We start from the raw sequence: 27877 nt of genomic DNA, 5'->3' as shown, positions 1-27877 counted from the left end.
TATTTCTGAATGTGCTTTTCCAAATGAGAATTGCTAGTGATAAAAGAGAAGCGAAATTAGAACTATATAATGTTAACTTCACGAGGGGCAACTATTTTAATAAAAGAAATTAAAAACGAATTGCACTTACATGTAGAGTAAAGTGTCCATATTTCTGAATCCATCAATTTGTTCTTGTGGTATGAAAATTAAAATATGGTTCCTGTAAAAATTGTCACTCACTCTTATGGAACAGACATAGAGGCGAGCATAGAGGTTACAAAAATGAAATATCTCAAATCAAGAGAATGTAACATTTCTTGTTTTCGATTTTAATATTGTGTTCTTTATCATTTCGATTTCGTAGTACAGGGTGGGCAAAATTCGTTGTCTACTGAGAGAACTATAGCAGCTAAAAGAAAACGGATGACACATTTCCGAGCTCTTTTTCGGAGAAACAAACAATGGTGAAAACCGCAGCCTCCTACGATACTTCGTTTTTGAGTTTGACAATTTCGTAAGGTTCTTATAACTTGTTTGTCTTTGAAGTTACAAACCTGAAACTTGAACCTTCTACAGACACTTTTTCACGTAGAATCCACTGACGAGCTCAAAATATTTGTTCATTTCGAATCATTAGGTGAACTTTCATTTTTTTAAATGCAAACTTTTAGTGAATATGTTATTTTTGAATTGAGAAAAAATCTTTCGTCAGTAGATTCTACGTATGGAAGTGCCTAAGAGGGTTCAAGTTTCAGATCTGTAAGTTTATAGACAAAAAAGTTATGAGAACTTTTCGGAATCATCAAAATCTCAATTTTCGTTTATAACTCGAAATCTAAAAATGATAGGCCGATTTTGTTTTCACATTTGGATTAGTCATGAAAAAAAAGCTTGAAAATGTGTCATCTGTTTTCTTCTAGCTGCTATAGTTCTGGAGATCCCCTAAGTAGACAACGAATTTTGCCCACCCTGTATATGTATCACAATAAATTTACAAGAAAACATTCAATGAAACAAAACAAATATTGTTAATTGGATATTGGGTTTATTATTTTTCTAATTCTTCTCTTTCTTGTGCAAAATTCAAGTTTATCTTTTTTCACTTGGAGTTTATTATGTCTTCTTATGTGAACTGTAATATAACAAGGTCAGATGACAAATCACAAACCAAAATAGCTGTATTTGACTGGAAGGGACAATTTCCAGATCTGAAAATCGTGTAGAGCATTGGTATTGGAAGTATGGGATAGCTTGCGCATCTTTAAAGCTATGTTTATTTGTAGATACAGTTGTGTCAATTAATTTTTTTTTGCAGTGTACGTGGGAATTGAAAAGTACCTAGGATAGCAGTGATGACAGCAATGTTTAAGAGTATTGAATGGGGAAGTTGGGAACTGTAGTAGCGAAATAAGAGCGCTCTCCGAAATTAGGACAGTATGGACACTTTCCTCTACTCATTTTTCTTGAAATGTAAAACATCATAATAGAGTTTGTTATCCTTCTCATTTAATATGAATTCTATGTCAACTTTTATTCTACTCAGCCAAATGATGAACCCACGGAAATGGTTAACAATATTTTCGAATTATACAAAAATTTGCAGGTTTATACATGATATTGAGCAAAACTCGTATTATATGTGAAGAATATTCACTAATAGTTACAATGTCACGAGTTATTTGGCCTTGATGGTACTTGTACTCTTTTTATAGTGTCGAAAAATTATCTCGTTATATACATATAATAAAAAATTTCATATCTACATATTTTCCGAGTTTATTTAAAATTATTCTACATCGAGACCCAGACAACAACATAAGTATTGCATTCATACTTGATTAACTTCGCTCTAATTAAGGCACATAACTCTAAAGAGAACAATATAAATTTCTACGAACCATACTCACAGAACTAATTTAATACTTCGATAATACTTTACTTCAATATCATCGGATTACAAATAGTCTTTAGTTTTTACGTTCCAGTTTTCGCAGAGAGAAAATCGAACACGCACTTCGACTCAAAGCTGCCTCATATGAGAAAAACTAACATTTAACATCTGACAGATCCTTATTTTCGACGTCCTCGAACACCTCGGGCTCACGTTCACTCTGGTCCGTTCTGTTATCGACCGTTTCTTCGGGATCGCGTTTAAGTTCTTCGGTTTGAGCACCCACGCACTTCATTAAAGCGTTACCTTGGACTTCCGCAAAATTGGCGGGCAAACAGGGTGGCCACCTAATAGACGCGCAGCACGTCTCGATCGTGGAAGGCTGGAAATACGGTATGGTCCGAACGGGGTAACCGTCTGCGGTGTACCGTAGATTCGCGAAGGGTTCCAAATGAGTGGGCTGAGCTATGAATTCGGCCTCCAAAGAATACCTGCATACCAGGCCCGGCTTCTCCCTCTTATAGGGCAGGGTTTTATAGCAATTTACATTTAATTGCTCAGCCGAAGGCCCGCCGACGAGATTGATCGGGTTCAGCGAGCTGAGGCCGAAGTCGTTCCTCCTGAAATCTGTCGCGTAATTTGACATACGGCTCTTAGAAGCGCATGCTTGCCGGCCTGTTTCTGATACCCCGTCCGTTCCGTTGATCAGATCTGGGTTTTGTTCCATATTGTAGCGATTCAAAGATAAGGGACTTCTGGCTTGGTTGGATGTAGATGTTGGGGAGATAGAATGCGTAATATTACCCTTCTGAGAGGTATAAAGCTCCGTTTCTTCCTCGTAATGTGAAGTCAGCTTCGAACTTCCTCTCAAACTCTCAGGATACTCATCTATACTCTCCTGCAGCAGACTATCTTTAGTCGAGTTACTCAGAGTCACTTTCGAATCAATCCTCTTCTTCAACAACCTATTCCTATGACACCTCACAATGGAAATGCACAGAATACACAGCAGAAGTACCCCTGTCACTACCCCAGTGGAAATCAAAATCAGAATAATATCCAGTTGTGGTTCCAATGGAATCTCCCCGTCAACTTTCCTAAGAACAACGCGTATTGTGAAATTTGCCTGGCCCAGTCCTGCGGGATTTTCAGCAACGCAAATGAAAGTTCCATTATCCTCTTCGTTCGTGTTGAATATAAACAACTCGCTTCGTTTATCTTCGGATCCATCCTCCACAAAGTAGATCAGATGAATACCTGGTGCTACCATTGTGTCGTTTTGTATCAACTGACCTTTGAACCACCAAGACACCTTCGCTTCCGGTGACGCCTTGGCATGGCATATCAAAGATATATTGCGGCCTTCGCTAACCTCCAAATAGAACGTTGTCGGGGATATTTCTGGAAGACACGCAAGTTCTTCGGGTGGAATCAATTTCAAGTTGTGTTTCATCAGCTTTTGAGGGTTGGTGCAAATTGGTGCCATTGAATTCGGTGTGTTAGTTTCTTTCACGTACTTTTGGAACTCAACGAGATGACAGTCGCAGTTCCACGGATTATCCTGGAATTGCACTCCTTTGAGGGTGTTGGGGAAGTATCTTAAGCCTTTGAGGGTGGCAAGTTTGTTTTCGTTCAAATGCAACCATTCGAGGCTGTATAGGCCTTGGAACGCCCCTTCCTGAATGTCGTTGAGGAGGCAGCGAGACAGCTCGAGCGTGTTCAAGAGAGATAGATGGCTGAAGGCCGCTCTGCGTACAATCTTGATAGGATTCGAGCTCAGAGTCAGTCTCATTAATGAAGGACAATCGAGGAAGCTTTCGGAAGGAATCGCTTCCAGCAAGTTACCGGATAAATCTAATTCGACGAGGTTCGTCAGGCCCTTGAATGTGCGATCGTTTATGCTCGTTATGCGACAACGTGCCAGATGAATTCTCTGTAAATTAATCAAATCCATGCTGTGGAATTTCTCAGACTGCAGCAACTGGAGGTTGTTGCCGGAAAATTCCAGCACTTGGGTCCCCGTATCCATCCCTTCGGGTATAATAAGGAGATCCTTATCTATGCACTCGACCGTTTGCTTTCCGTATTTCCACTTGCATATACATGGGGTGGGGCAACTGGCTCCCAATTTGATTATAAACAGCAGCGTCGCAGTCAAGATGAGGTGGTTTAGCATTCTGCATTTCATTTCCTTATGGCTTGTTTACGGAGACTGGAGTCGGTGGATCATTCACCTGAAACAAATAGGCTGAATTAGTGACATCTATGTTGATTTAGGTAAACTAGAAACTAGGTCTGACGGGAGCGATTCGAATTTACGTATTTGGTTTATGGGGTGAGGGGACGATCGATGAGAATTCTCACGCTGCATTGGTTTCGTATCGGGTGAGTTCGTTAGGGTAACTGATTTCGAATTGAAGAGCATTTCATGTAAACCACCAATTGACTTTTTGAATTGGAATTCGTTAATTGTAGGATTGCAGTCGTGGGGAAATAATAGCAAATTATTCAACGAGCATATATGATGGCTATTATACACTCGAATAAACCTCATCCAACGATACGAGGTTGGTAAATTATCCACATGCAACTTCCCGAAAATTGATAGCAGATGCTCCTGAATGAGATTTAGATTTAAGATCACCAGGTTTACTGACAGCATTTCTGAGAGACAAATGCAAAATGATAGACTTTTTTTATAGTCATTCACCTTTCTGAATGACTTGATTTTGCCTATAGATATATGGGGAGCCTAAGGGGGAAATTCTAGATTTACTCGAGTCAGATCGATATAAGGGGAGATACCTTAGACCCTATAGGGTACCTCTACCAGAAATTAGACCTGTATATCGAGGGAATTGTCTAGGACAGCCTGTCAGACTAGTAAAAAAAAAGATCATTGTACCTACATACTCGAGCGTGTCAGATCGAAATATATGTATGTGGTTGATTACAAGTTCTTAACCTGATAATTTAAGCGTGACGAAAATGTGTGTGAGTAAGCCATAAAAGGTACAAAAATCTTTTTTTTTTTTAATCATCTCCTCTATTAGGCTTCACATTGTTTTTGCATTCATTATAAAAGTTGTAGGGCATAACATTTGTACAAATTTTGTCCAAAGTAATTTTTTTTACGTTTGAACGTTTTTGAGATATATGGCTTTCTAAATTGACCTTGGCCTTTCGTTCCTCGCCCTTAAGATCCCCTAGCTCTAAAATGGTTGGGGGTATGAAAAAATGCTTCAGACAAAAGTTATATAGAATTTCATTATCTACAACTTTCATTATGACTACAGAAACGATTAGAGGTACAGGAAGGGAGATATTTAAAAAAAAAATGCCTTGTTGTCATCTTCAAACTGTCAGATTAATGATACCCCCCTGATTAGTGTCAGATTAATATCTGACACGCTCCAGTATGTACGAGTAACGATTTTTTTTTGCATTTTCAAAGGATCTTCCGTCACGTCAGAATTGTCAGTCTCTTGAAAAGTAGCTTTGAGTCAAATTAACATATTCTCTAAAAATCTGACACGACCGAAAAAAAATTTTTTTTTGTCATTTTCAACTCTTCCGTACGGCCAGTCCCACCACGTAAACTGCCAGATTAACATTAATTTATTATCAGGGACACGTAGGGCATATACAGTATCTAAATCTGACAATCTCGATTATGTACACTTTTTTACATTTTTTTTACATTTTTGATGACTTCTTCGACAAAATCCACTAGGTCTCTACGACACTCGTGTAAATCCTGATTTAGCATCGTCGGCTCCCCAACTACTAGGTGGAGCAACTTAACTACTTCACGTGTTTCGTTATAACGGCAGCATCTTCATTTATTAGTAAACCATCACGCACCTAAAGATACGAGTAAACTCTATGGAGAGTTCTTGGCTGTTGCAAACGGGATTAATAAAGAGATTTTTCTGAGAGTGCCTACTACAGGGAGTGAAATGAAGGGAAAAATTTAAACGACGCTTCAGCTACAGTACTATAAGAGTAATAATAAAATAATGATCACGCCTAATAACAGGGAGGCAATGAATACAATAATAAGAATAAATTCAGATGCATACCACCCGACGATATCAATATCAACAAGTGTTACGATCTGAATTCAACTAGCCAATTTGCCATCGTTAAGGCCCCAAATGGAGTACGCTCCATCGAAGAAAAGCAGATGCTGACCATGGTTTCGGTCTCATTTGACCTCATCAGAGCAACATAGCATTTTTCTACGTTGGAGAACGTTTGAATTTATGGAACTTTATTCAATATTCATACATTTACCCAGAGCGCCACCCAATATGAAATGGTGTCAATTCAATCCCCTCCAGATAGATGCAATAAATTAGATTATATATATTTATATCGATCTGGATTCATTCTCTTAACACACAAACTCCTAACTACCAACCTATTGTGATATCCATATGAATCAACCCACTTCGGCAGGTATCTCACCTTTGTGCCATGAGATTCCGTCGATTACGTGGGATTACAGTGACAGAAACCCCTGGCGGAACTAGCACAATTTCACCCCGCCTTATCTAATCCAGGTAATCTAAGTTTGCAGGAAGCTATCCGCATTCTGGAATATTGCGATGTCTTCCTCGCGAATAATAGCCTATCAAAGAACAAATATCCAGTCGAATGTTGCATTAAAACTTGGAGATGTGACAAGCAATGAATTATCTGAGTTTGACGCGGTAAGCATCAGAGAGACGGCTGCATTTGAAGTTGATTTGATTGAATTTTCATAAATCAGATGGCTCGGAGGTAACGTTCAATCCTGGAGGTGAAGTTTAGTAGACCTGAAGCGGAAGGAAATTGAAATATAAGGAAATAATCGTGAAAAATGAATTTGGAGTTAATCCAAACTTCAGGATAACCGGATATGAAATATTTCACAATTTGCTATTTACGTCAGGTGCAAAGTCGGCGAGGAAACGATCGTGGATTGGATTTCATGCAGCCCAAATTTGAAGAATAATAAATCTGACTCATGTATGATCCAATATTAGTATTTTTTATTACATAATCTGCTGAAACATCGCATCGGTTTTATACCGATATTTTCAAATCAGCGTAACATCCACATTCTTTTAAATACAAATAATACATATATGAGAATCAAATATCTGGAACCTTTTTATGGGTTTTCTATCCCAATATCTGAAACACATTTTTTTTCTCCATATCATAGCCTTCAGACATCCTGAAACACAAAGGGCCTTGATCAATTGGGCTTGCCATTACCCTTTTCAAATTTCTCCTCTTTTTCATCTATATTGCTCGATATTGATTGCCGGGTAGTTTGGAAGGTGTGATTCTTCTTGAAACTTTTCATGAGTTCTCTCTCCAAATATTTGAGACGAAAGGAATTATAATAACAAATTTTATGTTTGTTAATGTTTATGCATTATTTCTGAGTAGTTATGACACTTTTTGTCAGAAGCAGCTACTTGAAACAATATTGCCTATCAAATAATTTTTCAAATAACCTGAATAAATGTAGTTTTAATGAAGGTTTCAAACTCACACGACACATTCATTTTCATTACATTCCTTCACGTTATTAATGAATATTGTTTCCAGTATTCCAGTAACTGCTTGTAAAAAATTGTGCAATACGCAGAAGCACTTCTGACCTTGAAAACTTCAAAGAGAATGCAGCTCCCAAATTATTCTTCAATCTTTTACTAGCGGAACAATTTGAAAACAATAATTTCAAACACAATTGATCAAGACTTCTCGTGTTTCAGGATGTATAAAAATATCTTAACGAGATACAAAGAAAAGATGGACAAACCAACAGAAGGAACTCTACAAAACTTCTGGGACAGGATCAGATGCTACAGAAACAATGCAAATGGTGCACACAGTAGGAATGAAAATACTAACGTCTATATTCTTACTATACGATAGGATAAAAAATGAAACTGTAGAAAACAAAGCGTTATCGGAAAAATGAATGAGAAAAATGAAATATTCTGGATCATTTAAAAGGGCGAACGAAAACATAACGACAGAATTCGCGAAGTAAAATATACTCAGAAGAGACTTAATTGGGATGAAAAGGCAGTAATTGTTTATGGAACAATATCGAAAAAAAAAATACAATACAGGGTGGTGAGTTATACAAATATTTTAATAGAAGATTCACGAGGAAAAAAAAACTAATACTCGATTTTTCCAAATCTGCTCGGTTGAAAAGATGAGGGCTATTGAAAATCCAGAAAAAAATATAATTTTATTTGTTATCTCATAAATTATTTTATCGAATGAAATGATTTTTGAAATTTAGGATTTTATTGATGTGACGAATCTTCTTCGAAGGCTAAAATCCACCAATATCATCCAGTTTTTTCATTATGACGATTACATACCATAAAAATATCGAAATCGAAATTCGAAGAACCCAACTCTTGAAAGTATACAAGGTGAGTCTTTGACTCATACAAATATTTTAACAGTAGATCCTTGAGGTCTAAAGAAACACTTTTTTCATATAATTTTCTTCGATTAAGTCCTGATAAAAAGATATAGTCATTTAATGTTTTCATAATGAGCTATGCCACCTCTGGGGAAACAAAATTTTCTTCAGAATAAAAATCTAAATCTATAATACTACATTTATGTGGATCTTTTAACAGAGGTGTATTGAGCCAAAATACCCAATTTTTAAAATTTCACAGATAAAGATACTTTTTAATTTTTGAACATCAAATCATTGGAAAACGGTGCATTATAAAAGAAAATATAGCGAATATTTTTATTTTACTGAAAATTAAACAAGAGTTGGGTTCTTAAAATTTTTGGTATTTTTATGGTACGTACTATTCATACTGAGAAAACTGGACGACGTGGGTGGTAACTTGTGTTCGAAAACAATTCAGCAAATAAATGCAAAACTATATCCCAAAAATCCGAAATTCATTTCATTCGAAAAAACCGTTTTTTATGGATTTTTAACAGTCTGTATCTTTCAAACCGAGCCGATTCGGAAAAAACGGTATGAGAAAAAAGTATTTCTTTCGACCCTAAGAATCTGCTATTATAACATGTGTACGAGTCAAAACTCACCCTGTATAAGTTGAACGATCACTAATGAATATTCCACTAATTCGATCATTCTTTCTATTGTTCATACATGAAGAATAAAACATTCATAGAAAATGTAACCATAAATATTATCGAATACCATCAGCTTAACGCTATTTTGAACATTCCTTAGCTTCAAAAAAATAGAATATGATCAATTCTTCACAATCTCCTTCAAGAGATCAAGTTCAATCAAAGAAAGACGGATAAAGTTTAAAGTTACGGAAGTTTCAATTACATCGTCGTTTGCTGCACGACTCACATAATGTTCTGAACTTTTTGGAAGTTACGAAGTCATAAAATCCACTTCGTTATTTCAATTCGAACAACTCCCTTATTGATTCCCGAATTTCGATTTCGACAGTAATCAATTTTGCAATCCTACAAAATGAAATCACCTCGGGAAGGTAATGCGAATCGTATTGAATTTTTGATGAAAATGTCCGGCCTTGTGATCCGGGATTAATTCGGCGGTATTAATTTTCGTAACAGATAAAATGGATATTGTGTTCATATGGACATATTAGGTTTCTCATCCCATCGGTGAACCATCCAATTCCCGGACTTATTATGTGTGCTTTTTTTGGTGATCCTATCGCTCCTTCATGAAACAGTCGAAACAGGAGAATTGCATAAATGTCACTCGTAATATTCCTGGAAATCCCTAATGTGCAAAACATATTTCAGGATTTTGATTAAGATATCTGATTTTGTCAAACAAATTCGATTAAAGTATTCCCATATTACCGTACCACAGAAATAAGTCTAGAATGAAGTAGGGGGCAGCCCGAGAGACTTGCTCAGGTAGGAGGCTTGAACCACCTCAAATATTTCAATTTTGCGCTACCGGTATCGTAAATAGTTTGCGACATACTCGTAACAAGGCACAACTAGTGGCGGCTCCATTTTGGCCGCCATCAGAACAGATTTTGATGTTAGGAAGTAAGAAATTGAATATTTTTTGTTTGTTACAAATATATATACAGAGGCTCAAAAAAGTAAAAAACATCTCGGAAATGAGTGAGAGTGACTCTGAATAACAAAATATGTATTTCATACACTGATACATCTGATAATAAGAACCTTGACATAGACAATCGTTGGTCATTTGAAATTGTTGTCTTTCAATGTTTTTCCTGATAAACAAATTTATGGTCAAGTCTCTCTCGCACCCTGTTGAACTCTCCATGGGTTAGGGAGACATAAGCCTATTTTCTGTTCCTAAAAAAAGAATTGCTATACTCAAAATCTTCATCTCACCATCACTTTACTCTATTTGGGCATGATATCTTCACGCAAAAAAATACAGATACAACTTAACTGGCTTCAGAGTGAAAAGGGGTTCAACTCTTCCGGACTCCCCATAAATTGTACAGTAATTTCAATTACAAAAATTCACTACATTTGAACAAACGAAGATAAGTCGATTGGATATTGGTTATGTCGACATACTGTTTGTGGACACCTTGTATGCTGGAGAGGTTTCATAACCACTAATAATGATTCTTTTCAATTTCATCTCTTAATCGATATGAAATTTTCTGGTACTCATCAATGAATCATCGAGTTCTGGGCAAACGCTCGGTCTTGAGGAATTTTTAACTGGTCCCATCTTCTTGGGAATTTTTTGAAGTTCAACTATCGGTATGCGTACCTATCTCACAAATTAATATTTGAAATTCTGTCTTTGTTGATATAAAAGAAAATAGATATATCTTTATAAATTTCAATGTAATGCACGGATTTTTATCAGTGGACGCACTACGTGCATCTCAAAAACTGACAGTTTTCTGCCTATATCCCTTAGAATATAGAATAACAGGAAGGAGCATATTGCTCATTTCAATTTGACCGGAATAGAGGAGAAATATGGCCGACATATATTTCCGTTTCAACAGTGGCGTAGGACAATGAAGTTTCCAAAAAACTAACTTCAATAGTCAGTTGATTCTGATTAATCAAAAAAAACTAGGAAAGCACTGACCTTAAGTCAGAAGCGTTTTCACGCTCGTTCAAACTGATAATCAAAGCGGAAATTCCCCGCCTAACACTGATATATACTCAATGGTATTAAGGTCTATGACTTAACATCACCTACGCCCATGGAGTGTTATTTTCATGGGATAACCTTGTTATGTCATGAAATTCAGAAACTCATAATAAATACCTGATATTCAGCTTAAAAAATCACCTACCTATGAATTATTCACTCTAAAATATCCAAAATCCTTATTTCCAGCAGATTTCGAGAATCCAAATTACCAAAATTAAGTTAAAACAGAATCATTTGACTTCCAAGTCTGCCACTTTTCAAATCAGAACTTGGAAGACCAATATGGCCGTTTCCGTCGCACAATTCCCGTCACATTTATTCGAAAAAGCTCCTTCCTGATATTCTATGTTCTAAGCTATATCCCATTTTCACTTCGGTAACGACTCTGTCTTGAATCCGTGATTTTCTCAACATCAAATGTGTGACTAATTATGTTTTGTACGAAGACACTATGTGTACAGCGTGGGCAAAATTGGTGATACCTGAACTACAACTGTTTCCACCCAACGACATAGAGGAATTTTCCTCTATGTTTAGTCAAAACTAAAATTTCAACTTTGGTCGTTACCTTCGTTTCTGTTTAAGCTAGGATGTTGAAATGAAAATATTATAATTACTTTTTGAAAGCAATCTAGTTGCGTACTATGATTTTTTCCAACAAGTATATTTGCTGATCTATAACATGAAGATGTGTTTTTTCTTATAAAAACAGTAGTTAAAAATAACTTGGAAAAACTGAGTGCGATGTATGATATATTTTCGAAACAGTAAAAAAATGGCGATTCTTTCTTATCCATTTTTAACTACTGTTTCCATAAGAAAAAACAGAACAATTTCTTGTTACACCCCAGCAAATAAACCTGTAGGAGAAAATCAAAGTATGCCACTGGTTTGCTATCAAAAAGTGTCTGTATAATGTTTTCACACAAGCACAAGCAGAAACGGAGATAATGATTATAAAGTTGAAATCGCCCAAATTGAAATTTTGACCTATAACTCAAAAACAAAAGGAGGTAGAGGAATGAGGATGGCATTATTAGTTTAATGAAAAAAGAAGACATAAATGGCACATTCATTTTGCCCTATCTCATTGGGTTAAATAGTTGTAGTTCAGGTATCACCAATTTTGCTCAACCTGTACACCCTGCTTGCTTCAAAAAGAAATTTCTCACGAATTAATCATTCATGAATACAAGTGATGGAGACGTTACCCGTCAATAGTTAAAGGTCACGTAACTTTTTTATTGCATGTCATAAAGCACAACCTTTTTCAGGGAAGCTTCAATTCACGTGTATAAGGTGTTTTTATCGCACGACTTAGTAGCTTCGCCCGTCCGGCAGTATCAGTGACACTATTAATAACGGTTTTAAACTTCCAGCGGCAACTTGTCAGTCCTATCGCTGCCAGGAGTGTACGGGCTTAACAATGAGGGTCTGGTCGAGAGGATTACGTAGATGCCGCAGTCTGGCAGAACTTGTAACCTGCAACAATGAAGCCATATGTGGGATGGAGCTAAAATTCAATTTGTGAGCCAGTTATGTACATCCTGATAACCCAAGTTTATGGTTGTTGCCATCGTCGGAATGGAATAAACAACTTCTACGTTTCCTTCCAAAGAATTCTTCGAAATTCAAAACGAAGTAGTAAATACACTGCGCAAAAAAATTAACGCACAATATGGAAATCTCAAATTTATTCTACAACTGAAGGTGTTCTCAATGATAATTATTTTTATCAGAATTATGCATGCATATGTTATCCACTTTCAACGGTTTTCTTCAATACAGATGTTTTTTTCCAGCAGGAATAAAAAAAAATGATATTATCAGATTTTGAATGTATTGGCTCCATTCTAAAATCAGTTGCTCTCGATCAATTCTAGTGATCAATAGTTTTTCTTACGTTTGATTTTCTACACTCGATCACTATGCAACGCGAAACACGCAATTTGACCCAAGAGGAATGTGCCCAAGCGGTAGTTTTGCGAGAAGAAGGGTGGACATACACAAGAATTGCAGAAAGGTTTGGAGTTTCCCATACAAGTGTGTCCAGAATGTTGCAGCGATTCAGGGAGACAGGTATGAATGTCCGAAGACCAGGACAGGGTAGACCACGCGTAACAACTGCCATTCAAGAACGTTACTTGAGAGTTTCTTCGTTGAGACAACGGTTTGCAACCGCTCGCCTCCTTCAAATTCAGCTTGAGCAAACTTATGAGGTGCAAATTAGCACTCAGACAATAAGAAATCGCCTCAGAGAATATGATTTAAGGACTCGTGTCGCGGCAAGAGGCCCAGCTCTTACCCCAGCCCATCGAAGGGCGCGTTTGGATTTTGCGAGAGAGCATATCCATTGGGAAGAGGCCGATTGGGAAAGAGTTCTCTTCACATATGAGTCTAGATTCTACCTCTACCATTATGATCGACGTTCCCTTGTATACAGACGTCCACATGAAAGATATGCTCAGTGCAATTTCCTGAATACTACTGGTTTCGGGGGAGGATCGATTATGGTATGGGGTGGAATATTTTTGACTGCTCGCACAGACCTAGTGGTCGTTGATAATGGAGCTATGAATGCTGATAAGTATATAAGGAACATTCTTGAAGAGCATGTAGTGCCATTTGCCCCATACATTGGTGAAAATTTCATTTTTATGGACGATAATGCCAGACCCCATCGTGCGCGCATCGTTCAGGAGTACCTTGAAGAGGCTGAAGTCTCTCGAATGGAATGGCCAGCAAGAAGTCCAGATCTCAATCCGATTGAGCAGGTTTGGGACAACCTCAATAGAAGGCTGAGAAGTTCAGAAAAGCATCCAGCTACTCTTAATGACTAAGGAATCCAACTCGGAGAAATCTGGGAAGGATTAGATCAGAACATTTTGAGATCACTCATTTTGAGTATGAACCGTCGTTGCCGAGCTGTAATTAACGCAAGGGGTGGAAATACAAAGTATTAAATCACTTATCAGCATTTCAGTATTTTTAAAATTGTTCATTTCTCTTCTTTCACATAAGATTCGGTGAAATCCTGAATTTTTCTTCCATTTAATGTGTCTTGTTTCGTTCAAAATCTTCCCAAGAGAACATAAAAAATAAGTTATAAAGTCAAGGTAGAAATAACTTTCATTAAAATTGAGATTTTCAGAATGTGCGTTAATTTTTTTGCGCAGTGTATATGTGTGTGACGTTGGCCTAGCACTTTTCGATTTTCGAAAAAAATTTTTGTGCCGAATTGTGCTAGATTTGTGCTTCTTTGTGCTGTTGAAAATTTTTTTATTCCACACGGTGCTCAAAATATTGTACAAAATGTGAATGGCCAGCTCAGCACTTATTGAAAAAATGAGTGAGTGTTGTGCTGTTCGAGTTTTTGCGAAAGTCCCTCTTATCTCTCGAAAAATCGGCAATGAAGAAAAAAGTTAGCCAGCACTTTTGTTTTTTCTTCTCAAAAATTAGTGGAAAAATTTGCGCTACATTTGTTCTGACTTGTGCCGTAAATATTTTCCCAAAAATTCTTCTTGAAATTGAAAAAAAGTTAGCCCAGCACTTTCGTTTTTTTTTCAATGAAAATATATGTGAACAATTATGCTACATGCGTGTGCTAACTTGTGCCGTTGAAATTTTCACGAAAATTCTTCTAGTTTTTCGGAAAAGTGAGATTTTGGAAAAAAGCCAGCCAGCACTTTCGTGTTTTTGCAATTAATTTTTTTTTATTTAGTTGTGCTACATTTGTGCAGATTTGTGCCGTTGGGATTTTAAGAAAAAACTTTCAAGGACTTCAATATCTGTTGAGAAGCTATATCCAGATCCACTTGAAATTGATTTTCTTGTTCATTAAACCTTGGAGATGCTTGGAGATTTTTGTGAGCAATATTTTTATATTTATTGCACTGAAATGATTCGAATGATCAACATTAAAACATGTGAATTTATCGGATATGTAGTTCCATCAAAATTACACGGAATGAATAATGATTTCACATAATTGGTATCACTGACATAGTCGTAGATTCTTCGAAACTTCGTCAGCTATTTCATGGAAATGAATAGAATTAAATGAAAATATTAATCTTCTTGCTACAAAAGGTGGATTGAATAATATTCACTGGAATTTTATAAATTAATGACGTTCATTCCACAATAGAGCACTCTGTCAAATAATTGCTAGAATTGATAATTTTTCAGTTAATCTGAGTACAAGGTTATTATTATTAATTTTCAGATGAAAATTTATTTCATTACTCAATTCAGAAGAAGAGTTTGCAGTACGCAGGATTACGGGAAATGGTTTTTTATATCTTTCCAGTATCTTTTTGTCTTTATTGTCAGCCTGAAGGAGGAGAAACCTGTGTCCTACTCATTCATTAATTCATTGCTGAATCTCGTTACCGAGGATAAATCTACAAAATGACTATCGGTGCGATCAAACTTATAATTTCTTAGTGCTACTTGCGTCTGTGTCCCCTCCTGTGACTGAAGAGACCCAACCGTAACCTACAGATCCTCCCGCACTCTGGGCATGGATAGTCACCAACCAGATCTAGCCGCCGCTGTATTCTTCTAGAGTCTCCATTATAGCTGAGGACCAAAGGCCAAAGACCTTCACTGTGATCTGTCTAATGATAGTTGTTCCCAGTTATGATTGGCATTAACTGATTTTAGAGATTGATGTAGAGTATCCTTAAACCGCTTATACTGGCCTCCTAGTTTCCGAGCTCCTTCTGTGAATTCGTCGTACAGAGCTATGTTAGGGAGACTTAGGGTACGTTCATACCGAAGATGCCTGGATGAGCGCGGTGGAGGTCGCGGTCGCGATCTTTACATCGATGTCAAAACAAACCTTCATATTCTAATGAGATCGTACAAACCAAGGATGTTTCACCCGTTCACCCTCGCCGCTTATCATCGCGGTTTTAAGCGATGTCGATAGCAGAACAAAATAGTTTGATTTTATATGGCGATCGGGCAGTTGCCGCGAGGTACCTTGCACGTTTATTGGCGCTCTTCAAATCACGTGACATTCACCAGGGTAACGTATTTATTTTTCAGTTCGTTTATGAGCTTTGACTGAAAGGAAAGCATCTTCGACATGTACTGCCTGGCATCGATGTAAACCTCGACCGCGACCGCGACCTCCACCGCGCTCATCCATGCATCTTCGGTATGAACGTACCCTTAGGTCCGTGAAGAAGCGTTGGGAGGACCACTGCTTTGAAAACAGCTGTCTTGGTCTTCAGATTGAGGTCGTGATTTTGAAACACTCTGTACTCTAGCTTCCAGAATGCCCGTGATGCTGAACTGATACGGTTGTGTATTTCCGTGTCCAGGTTATCCCTAGTATTTATGAAGCTCCCCAAGTATTTGAACTGCTTGACCTGTTCTAGAGTTTCATCCTCCAGTCTGGTATCTGTTTGAAGGTTTTCTGACAGACTTACCAGGATTTTGGTTTTGTCAATATTGAGTCTAAGGCCTAAAGCTTCGTATATAAGTTTGTAGATGTCCAACATTATCTGTAGATCCTCTGGGCTGCTAGCGATAAAAGTGCGCAGTCGTCTGCATATTGAGGTTCCGTGATAAACTTTGTATTGGTTTCTGCTCTGCGGCGCTTCAGGTGGAACAAGCCTCCATCAAATCTTAATCTTATTCCAACACCTTTTGCAGGCATACTGATGTCAGCAATTATTGTAATAGTGTCCTACTAGTGACCTAGTTGATGTCCTGAATGCAAAGTGGTAGCTTGTTCACACTTATTCTGAATTGCTGGAGATTATTTTTTTCAGAGCTGCTCTGGAAGCATGTTCCACAATTTTTCAGTTCGGTTAAAGGAGGTTTTTGGTAGACAGAAATTTCTTCAGTTTTGCTGAAACATTTTAGTTGTGTGCATAATGTGCAACTCAATTGGCATCACTTCCTCAGCTGAGCACACCATCCATGGAAATATCTATGTATCTGGTTGAAACACAAGAGTTGCAATGAAATTTTGTTGCTGACCTCCAAACACGAGAGTAGAATTCAAGTCCTGATCTGATCTAGCCTAATGAGGTAGAAGAATCTGACTGCAATCCGTTGCGACACATACATTTTCAAATCCGAAACGATTCTGTGACATTGGGTTAATGAATAATAATTAATCGATGAATTGAGGAAAAATAATTTTCGAAATATAATTTTTTTTATTCATTCCAATCCGGTGAAATCTGGATCAACTAGAACGTGCGGGAAATCGCAGAGAGTGGCTTTTCATATAATTTAAATACAAGCTCCCACAGGAAGGATCTGTAATTATTATACATGGAATAAAAAAATATCAACAGTAACTCAACAACCGAACCCATAATGGTTGTCGTATAAATCAAAACGATAACGATGTGAAAATAATTGTCAGATGAAAGACCGGGATTTTGACGGCTATATTCAGGAATATTTTATGTCCTGAAAACTTCAAGTGCAGGCTCCGCAGCTCGGAGCCCTGTGACTACCTTGGGAATTTATTGATTGGATCAGATGAATACGTGGATTTGACAGGAGTGATAAATTATTCGACTTCGAACTATCGAAAACAAAGCCAAATAAACCCTGGGCATCTAACGTTGCGCTGCCGAACTACAAGGGCGTATTTATCCATTATGAAATTGGAGCAATGCTCAGCCTTTTCGCTTGAATTATGTCAGATTATACGCCTCGCAATATATTTCCCCTGGATTTGATATGTACGGTTCGATCAGAATCAATTAAGTTTATGCGACAGTGGAAATGAAGCAGTTGCAGCTGGAAATAATGATTCATATCTTGACTAAATTTTGTGTTTGCTCCCTCGTCGTCTGAACGAATTATGGCGTCATTTGCATATTTCTTCAAGTAATGAGAAGCAGTTTTTTTCTCATTTTGTTCTTTACACTAACTGGTTCTTAGAATATACATATTTTACATGTTATCATTATGCAGTGAAGACTCCTCAACATATGAAGAATTTTTGTGAGTAACGTTTATCATTATTAAGGATCAAATTAGCTCAATAACCTAATAAAGAAGTCAGCCACCTCCAGAGAAAAAATGTAGGACCTTAATTATTCTCGTGAATTCTTTAATCAAGGTGTTTAAGTCATAAACCATAGACAAAGCCCATTTTATCCAATGGAAGCAGTCAGATAACCCTGACTGGTTGATTCACGAAGTGTAATTTTTCCATTTTCGAAAAACGCTTATTCAAAGAAATAGGGAAACAAAAAATCTTGAATTTTTCTTTAAATGTAGGTATATCAAGTAATGTCATTGGTAAATTTTGACCTGGCGCATTCACCATTTAGCGTCAGAACGAGTACGTTCAAGATCTGTTGCTTGGCAGGTTTATCTAATCTAATTGAACTGAGAAAAACCATACAGAAATGTTTCGTTGAGGAATTCGGAAGGTTGTGATTACTAAAAGTTTATATTAAATTCTCATCAATATTCTGAGAAAATATCGTTCAGTGAATGGTGAATGTTATTATTATTAATATTACATTTTTCATAGGTTCTTAGTACGAAAACTGGTAACAAAAATCGGCAAAAGTTTAATCATAACAAAACTGCTATAACCTGTTACAACTGGCAGCGAAGTGCTTTGATGTAGATATGTAAAATTACAACATGCCCTACGTATCTTTTGTAATAATTGAAAATTGTCAATTAACAAGTCTATAGTACAAAACAATCTTGAGGAAGTGGTCGGACTGCATATTTGTGGAACATGATATATAAGTTGTCATAAGGATTTCGTTGTTTTGCAATGCCTGAGAATGCATTTTCTGTTTAATTATCATATTATATACTATTCATATATACCATTTGAGAATGAAATGGTAAGGTCACAGATGAATGGAACCGAGTTGGTCAACAGTCGCTGAAAGTGGGGATTTTGTAATTTTACATACAGCGAAGCTTCCAGGTGTTCCACTACCTGACCTTGTGAGTGGGTGCTGACTTAGGTAACCCTCAACACTAAATCATATTTACGAGATGTATTCTTATCTAGTTAGCCTAGACCACTTCCATGCATAAAAAAATATCGCGTTGCCATAGCAACGAACAATAACTCATTAGAAGTATGAGTGTGAAGTTTGAAGTCAAAAAAGGAAACCAGAGTTAGGCAATGAATAAAAGGAAAGAAGATGTAAACCGAAATTGTGAAAATCGAAAAATTGGAGTATCGAGCCATCATCAAGTACCTATTTAAAAGGGTTAAGAGGTAAGCAGATTTAAGAAGATATGCTTAATACCCTTGGTGATCAATGTCCTTCGTATGCGACCGTGAAAAATTGGACTACAAGCTTCAAAAGAGGTAAATTTTCCATTGAAGATGTGTCAGTCCCCGAAAATATCGATGCAGTTCATGACATAACTTTATCAGACCGTCGAATTAGGCTAAAACGGATACCTGATGCACTGAATATTTCATACGTCAATTTGGCCATGAGAAAAATTGCTGCAAGATGGATCCCCAAATGTTTGAAAATTGACCAAAAGCAAGCAAGGGTAGAAGCTCGCGTTCGATCTGTGCTCAATTTGAAAACGATGTAGACTTCTTAAACCGACTTGTTACTATAGATGAGACTTGGGTACATTTCTACGATCCAGAAACAATCGATGGAATGGCGACATTCTGGTTCTCCAAGACATAAGAAGTTTCATGTACAAAAATCTACTGGAAAAGTTCTTGATTCAGTTTTTTCGGATTGCCATGGAGTACCTAATCATGTTTGATTTTTTGGATAAAGGTAGAACAATAACCGGAGATTACTATTAGACATTACTGACCACACTAGGGGAAAAAATTAAAGAGAAAAGACGCGAAAAGCTTTCCAAAGGTGTTTTGTTTTTGCAGGACAACGCACCTGCACACAAATCTCATGTTGCCATGCAAGAAATTCGTGATTTAGGGTTCGAATTACTAGAACACCCCCCTTATTCACCAGATTTGGCTCCATCTCTTTCCCCAACTGAAAAAAAGTTTAAAAGGTCGTAAATCTCCTTCCAACAGGAGGTAATAAAAGCTGTGGAGGTATGGTTTGCAGAGCAAGAAGAAACATTTATTCTGAGAGGTCTAGAAACGTTGCAGGTTTGTTGTAATAAATTTATCAAATTGAAAGGAGAATATGTTGAGTAATAAAATATTTTGACATTGAAATTTTGTTTGGTTCTATAGTAGGCTACGAATTTTTCAATATATCCTCGTAATTATGAGCCAATACAAAACTCTTGCTGATTTTCTCGTCAGCACTTGGTCTATTAAGTTATGCTACTAACGAAGAATTCTGGCGGAATGGTTTCTCCGCGGTAGAGCACTTCAGGGGCCATCATGAGATCGTGGAATCAAGTTTCGTCTGAGAATTCAGCAGTCTGTTGACTTGCCGTTAATATTTCACATATTATTTCTTTTTCTATTTCTATTCGACGTTAATCTGACAGCGGATTCAAGTCGATGACCTCATCATATGACCAATGCTTTGTATCAGTATACAGGACGAGCGAAATTCTGAATTACAAATTACAGCCCATTTCGAACATACGCATGGAGAGTTACTAAAATAACCCTGACCATCGTTCGGATGAGGCACACCGTCCTTTTTCTCGTCAGGCAAAAACTACTTCTTTGTGTATAGCAGGCTGAACGACAAAGAGCCAATTTATGAGTTGCATTTCTAGAAGCAGTTTTAATAAGGTTGTCAGAGGCACATGCTCGTGCCAGGCCTTCTAATTTACTATGTTGCCCTTACCTACAACTCACGCTTCCTCTTGTTCACATACTCGGGCTTTCAGAATTGATGCTCTACAACGATCCTCTCGGGCGAATTCTGCGGGGTTATAAATGAGGGTACCTTAGGAAATGTAAAGCAGGAAAAGGTCGTGTTTATACAAAGGATGTTTTTCGAGATTTCCAACTGAATGGGAAAAAATAGCCATTCCTTTGATGACAGAAAAATTAGGAGCGGTTAACTTTTCACCGCAACTCCACGAAAAATTTCCATATAAAATCTGGATTTCACTTGAAAAGTATTCAGATATTCGTCATTTCTACTTCAAGTTTTTCGAAAAACGGTAATTTGTCTATATCATGTATGGTTTTTTCAATAATCGGTAGATATGATCAGAAATGCGTCGAGTTATTGTTTGACAGGTAATACCTCGGGTAATACTGAATGTGGAGGTTGCTTTCTTATTGGCCTGAATAGTAACTCTAACCATGGATCGGGGAGAATAATCAACTTCTTATAGGAAATAATAATGGAAACTACTCAAGGAGGATACAGCTGCATAAATCGTAATGAAATGAATCTCCTGTTTGAAAAATAAATTTTAGTTTTGAATTTAATTCAGGAACCTGTAAAAGTATTTCTTATTGAAGGGACTGCGGCTATTTCATTATTAATTCTTACAATATTTGTTTGTTTGAGAATGTGGTAATCAACTTTAATCTCATGAATTTTTTTCATGAATATGAATTACTTCCTGGAATTACTGAGCACTAAGCTCTTCGGAAATCTTGTTGAAACACGAATAAGCGATCGACAAGTTGTCACTTTATAAGCATGTAGTATACCGCAGATATATGGTTAAACTATCTGATGGAACAATAGACCTTGAGGTCGCAATGAACTGTAAGCCCTTCTCACTGAACTATCTGATGATGAATAAGTGATCGAAATCAATTACGCCGGTTAAGGGTCTATTTTGCATTTTGCTCATATGATTTCATTAGTGTTGAATGCATATGAATATTTTTCTGCCATTTTGAAGTACCGACTTGTGTTGAATTTTGTAACAATCGTATAATTAGAAAATATGAGAAAATCATCAGCAGCCGTCTGGCAGATGACTCAAATTCTGCAAAAACTTTCAAAATCAATCAACGGATGTTATGTGTCTGAATTGATTCGACTCGACTGGAATGCGATGTTTGGATAAATGATTAAAATTTTTCGTGAACTGTTTATGGATTCTCAACAATACCAACAAACAATTAAGTCCAGACTAATCAAGCAGTTCGAAATTACTCTTTTATCCAATTTCAAAATTCTTCTTTGATGACTTACGTAAAATAGACTCAAACACTTAATCATAAACTAGCCGACCCGGCAAACGTTGTTTTGCCATATAAATAATTTCCATGTTGTATCATAAAAAAATAGAAATTAAAAATTTTGTCTGAAAAATAAAAAAAAAATTTAGGGGTGGACTACCCCTAACATTTAGGGGGATGAAAAATAGATGTTGGCCGATTCTCATAGATAGCTGACCCGGCAAACGTTGTTTTGCCATATAAATAATTTCCTAATGATTAAATTACTAAAATGGCTATTAAAAAATAAGGGTTGATCGTAGAAGGGTGAAAATTGAGGATTGTATGTATTTTTGTATGTTGTATCATAAAAAAATAGAAATAAAAAATTTTGTCTAAAAAATACAAAAAAAAATTTAGGGGTGGACTATCCCTAACATTTAGGGGGATGAAAAATAGATGTTGGCCGATTCTCATAGATAGCTGACCCGGCAAACGTTGTTTTGCCATATAAATAATTTCCTAATGATTAAATTACTAAAATGGCTATTAAAAAATAAGGGTTGATCGTAGAAGGGTGAAAATTGAGGATTGTATGTATTTTTGTAGGTTGTATCATAAAAAAATAGAAATCAAAAATTTTGTCTAAAAAATACAAAAAAAAATTTAGGGGTGGACTACCCCTAACATTTAGGGGGATGAAAAATAGATGTTGGCCGATTCTCATAGATACCGGATAAACACAAAAAATTTCATCAAAATCGGTCAAGCCGTTTCGGAGGAGTATGGTAATGAAAACTATGACACGAGAATTTTATATATTAGATAGGGATTTTAATTTGAAAATATCAAGTTTTGATAAATTCGTTGATCTTCTTGGTCTTCGACGATTTTTTTGAGAGGCAGAAATACTCAATAATTGAGATCTTCCGCGTTTTCAAGATTTTCATCATAACAATCCCATTAACACATAAATCGTTGAGTTTTTACCCATAGTATGGCACACTGTTGGAATTGTCACTAAATCGGTCATTTCAAGATGCAAAGGTATACTGGCTTGTCATTTGAAATGAGGAACTAGAAGTCTATTGCCGGCATTCCGAAAACATTTAATTTACAATCGCGGTGAAACACCCTGTATAATATAGACCCAAGAATTTGAATATTTCGATCTAACTCAAATTCTATATGAAGACTAATTGTATTTCATGTGAATTGTAATTATCTAAAACTCAATTCCGCTTATAGGTTTATGAAGTAGAATGAAACAAATTCTTCTTTTGTTAAAACCGAATCCCCTTCTTTCAATATCCAAATAAGGAGAATCGATAGGAAAAATAGCCCATTTGAATATCTTCAGATGACCACCTTCGAACTTATGAAAACAATTGTCGACTTTCTCCCTATTGAATAAAAACTGCAACAATCTTGACACATGTGATTTACAACAAAATTGCGCTTGCTTTAAGGAAGCCGCTTCAAACGGTGTCCAAAAGAGCTTGTTTTGACTATATGCTCAAGTAGGTACTCAATGGTTTTCATAGATGGCGAGATTCATAAAATAAAGAAAGTCGGAATAACTCAGAAAGTACTAATGATTTGAAGCTTACTTCCAAAGAACGAATTGGGTCCTAATTATTGGCCTAAAAAAAAATTGAAATTGTGAACGTTTTCTCTAACTTCATTGAAAACTTGGCTAAGCAATTCTTGAAAGGAGTAGAAGCGCCACGTATAATATTTAAAAAATACAAATACTACATCATCAATTTACCCTGAATATGTGAACATCCAGATATGAATGTGAATACAGAATATTCGTTGAAAAAGCAACCTATATTTCAGGAAATAGTTCACGCAGTCATAAGACACCCTGTAAATACTCGGAACTAAATAAGATTTTCACTGCAAAGTGGAAATTAGTCGAAAAATATTTTTAAAATATTTTGTAGTCCTTCTTTACGCCTTCGTAGAATTCATATTCCCATTCGTGAAAAAATTATTTTCCTTTATTTATGAAACTGCTGTAGAATAGAACAAAAAACTTATGGTTTCGAAGAAATAGAAGCAGATTTCATAACAAAAATCTTATTTCCAACAGATTTTCAGAAAAGTGCTTAGTGCTCGCAAAATCGAATTACAGTCGACTCTCGATAATTCGAAGTTGAAGGGACAAGTTAAAAACTTCGAATTACCGAGCGGATCGTAATAATGAGAGAATGATATCGATGGGATGACTGAAATTGCGTGTAGTTCGCTTTCTTCCAGCACTTGATTTTGCAGAACATATCTGCTCCTTGTTATTTAAAAAATTAGAAAGCGTACTCAAGGGAATTCCGAATTTCTTGGACACATTAATTTTCTTATCCCCTCTCTCTACAGCTTCGTTCATCCCTTTTTTTTTCGTTGATTGATAGGGATTTATACTTCAGATACATCATTTTAAATTATACCATTCAGCATAAATCTATCGGCTTTACCTAATCTGACAATTTAAGCGTGTCGAAAATGTGTGGACGTGGTGGCTTTTTTTCTTATTTTGAGGCTAATGATTCAAGAATAACGGAAAAAATATAATCTGATAGTTTAAGGGAGCCGAAACAATAAAAATTGTCCAAAAAGGTCACAAAAATCAGTTTTTTTGAATTATCCCTTCCCCTGGCCTTCAAATCTTTTTCGCATTCATTATAAAAATTGTAGAGCATAACATTTTCTACAAATTTTGTCCGAAGCAATTTTTTCTACGTTTGAAGAAAATCTGACACGCTCGAGTATGTACAAGTAACGATTTTCTTACATTTTCAACGGAACGCTGTTACCTTGCGTCACGTCGAAATTGTCAGTTCCTCGAAAAGTAGCTTCCTTAGGGTCAAATTAACATATGCTTCAAAAATCTGACACGCTGTAAAAAAACTTTTTTTTTACCATTTTCGATTCTTCCGTACGGCCAGCCCCACCGCGCAAACTTTCAGATAAGCATGAATTCATTATCAGAGACACGTAAGGCATATACGATCAGTGCTCGTTGCTTAGTGCTCGAAGCAGTTTTTTTCAGTGCTCGGCACAGATCTGACCTCTACGAATGAATTGTGTCAAGATCAGCGTTGAGAATGAAAATATCTAATTCGAACTGAAAAATGAGCTGGTCGCAAGCCTTCACTCCCGAAAACCATGACCGATATACGTGCACCTCCTATTCGGTCAACTTGAATTGCACCTTTCCAGGCTCACGCCCGAGAAATCTAACTGGGAAACGAAAATACGATCGCCTTCCGACCACACTGAAAGGGGGACGATGATCAGGATTTCGACGGCGGAAAGTAAGACATTTTCAGAGGCTCCAGAGAGATCCTGATAAAGCAATAGATTCACGCCAAAAAGACATTCCCATTTATCCTCGAAACCTTCGAAGCCACCCCACTCTGCGGAATTGATAGATTCCCGCCGCCATAATTCAGGACGATTCAGAGGATTCATGAATAAATAATCTTCGAGTCAAAAAAGCAAACTTTGTGTTGACGTGGACAGGAACATCGGGAAATGAGATCGCTGGGGCCCATTTGCACGATCCTCTTCCTCGGGAGTATTGATCTGATACATCCGAAGGCTTCGGAGAGACATCATTAATTTTCCATCTAATGTTTCGATTGACAGAATATTGCTGGTCTAGATATCAACCTCTGAGGAATAATGAGCCATTTGCAATCTTTTCGTCTGAGATATGTTTGGAAGAAACGAGATTATAGTGAACTTTTTTTTGTAGTTCAATTTGTTTTTTCACTTAATTGGCACAAAAATGAAATAGAGCTATTGCAGTTGAAACCCGTTTCTAGTTAAAAGGCTCTTTCTTTTCTTGATACTAAATGCCTTCATTACAACTAGAACTCCCTTGTTTGATTAGAATTTACTACTCAATATAAGTATTCAAATTTCAGATAAGATGATTCTAACTGCGAAGCTCAGTAAGAACTAGTATGAGAGAAACTTGTTCGGGGTTTTTTGAAATGAGGACTAATAAAGAGATAATACCTATATCTTACGAGTAATATCATGCTTTCAGTTGATGTTTTCGCGATAGTTATTTAAGAGTATGTGATATATTTGATTCCTTATTACACTCTACCTGGCTCTACATGGGATTGTATGTTGAAAATAACAATAATTGATTCAGAAATCGTTAGAAATATTTCCTGTACGACCTTCTCACCTGCTCCAGCATTTTATATTTCGGTTCATGATTTATTCATATCTCAAAACTGATATAATACATGAGCTAGATCCTATTGATTATTACACACTATCTGGTTGAACATGGGATTGTATGCTGGAAATAACAATGATTAATTCAGAAATCGTTGAGGATATTTCCTGCACGCCTGTTTCATCTGGTTCAGCAATAGATACTTCGGTTCATGAAGTATTTAGAAAATAAATATAAATATTTTTCGATCGTGATGTATTCGGAGAAACATGATACACAGTTTGGCAAAAGCCACCGTGAAATTGAAACAAGTAAAACGGTTACCTACTTTATATTGCAAGCCAAACTATCCAAAATTTTGCGCTGAAAATTTGTTTGCATAAGTATTCTAATGTACCTAATGAACTCATTCTAATGATGGAGCAAATTCCCTCCTCCTGTAATTATTGTAAGCCATAGATCTTTTCAAAATAAGATGATTCAGTATATCTGGCATCATTGCGTAATTCAAGAATACCAATATGCAAATTAATAGATAGATAGACATGAAATCAATTTGTTTTGAAATATTACTACGATCTCCAAATATATTGCTTATTCAAGGAATTGTGCGAAAGGTGCTTATGCTCAATGCCTCAAGCATAATACCCTTGCATAATTAGTATCATTACACGCTTGTTGATAAACCGTTTTCCAATAATCTATTACACGTAGCTTTCTCAAAATTAGGCACTCCATTACGAATCCCTATCAAGTGACTGAATCAAATAATCCAACATACAAAACTCTTTGTCCATCCTGTAACTCTGTACAAGTGTGCCCCACAAAGCAGTTCAAATCAGCGTTGAATGTTTATGGTTTATTGCCACGTTTAGGAAGTGACCCTCGTGAATAAGTGACTACAGCAGGAACGTTAACCATTCATTTTAAATGGGGGAGATATATCTATTCAATAGAACATTGGGGCGTTGAATTGGTATTATAAATGACTGACCTCTTTGAGGTTTGAATTTTCGGAATGTACTGTTCTGATTCATTGACACTCATTGGTATTATTAGGTCATCGGGTCTGAAATGAAAGGTATGGTCCAAAATTTCTGCGGAGAAAAGATTGATTTGTGAAAAGGCCACTGAATGAAGCTCCCAATTCGCATACCTTCTCTGAAGATCAAGTATGCCCTATTATAAAGCCAAACTATGCTCGACAAACGTTGTGCTTTACTAGGAATAACACGATTATATAGGTGTGACTTCGAAATAAGACACATTTTTGGGAAGAAATACATGTTTAGGAGAAAGCATCTTCTCCTAATGGAAAATTGGCACAATATCCAGATTGAATGAATTTATTGCTCGGGGAAATGGGAAACATAGTGTGAAAGGCATTTTCGAGAAATGAACACCTATTTCAAGAATATATAATGCAAGTACGACAGACTATTCGTTCACGAAAATGTCATAGCTCAACTCGAGTATAGGTGAAAGACAAAGCCTGCAAATGTGAAATGTCGAATGGTGCGAAATCTACTTTTTTGGCGTATGTATTTCCTGAACCCTGGATCTGCAATTTAGCAATGTCAAAAAGAGTAATAGTGACGCCTA

At 36.5% G+C, this 27877-nt stretch overlaps 1 protein-coding gene across 1 annotated transcript in view; it reads right to left on the bottom strand.

The window, feature by feature from the left end:
• Positions 1–1915: 1915 nt before the first annotated feature.
• Positions 1916–27877, bottom strand: part of LOC123309593 (leucine-rich repeat-containing protein 24-like) — a 28873-nt gene continuing 2911 nt past the window's right edge. Inside the window, exon 2 of the mRNA XM_044892782.1 lies at positions 1916–4107. Coding sequence (XP_044748717.1) covers positions 2028–4061 — 2034 coding nt within the window. The 5' untranslated portion in view covers positions 4062–4107 and the 3' untranslated portion in view covers positions 1916–2027. The remainder of the gene's footprint in view (positions 4108–27877) is intronic.

The sequence above is a fragment of the Coccinella septempunctata genome, chromosome 3, assembly GCF_907165205.1.
Source record: "Coccinella septempunctata chromosome 3, icCocSept1.1, whole genome shotgun sequence".
NCBI lineage: Eukaryota > Metazoa > Arthropoda > Insecta > Coleoptera > Coccinellidae > Coccinella > Coccinella septempunctata.
This window is presented reverse-complemented; position numbering and strand designations above follow the sequence as displayed.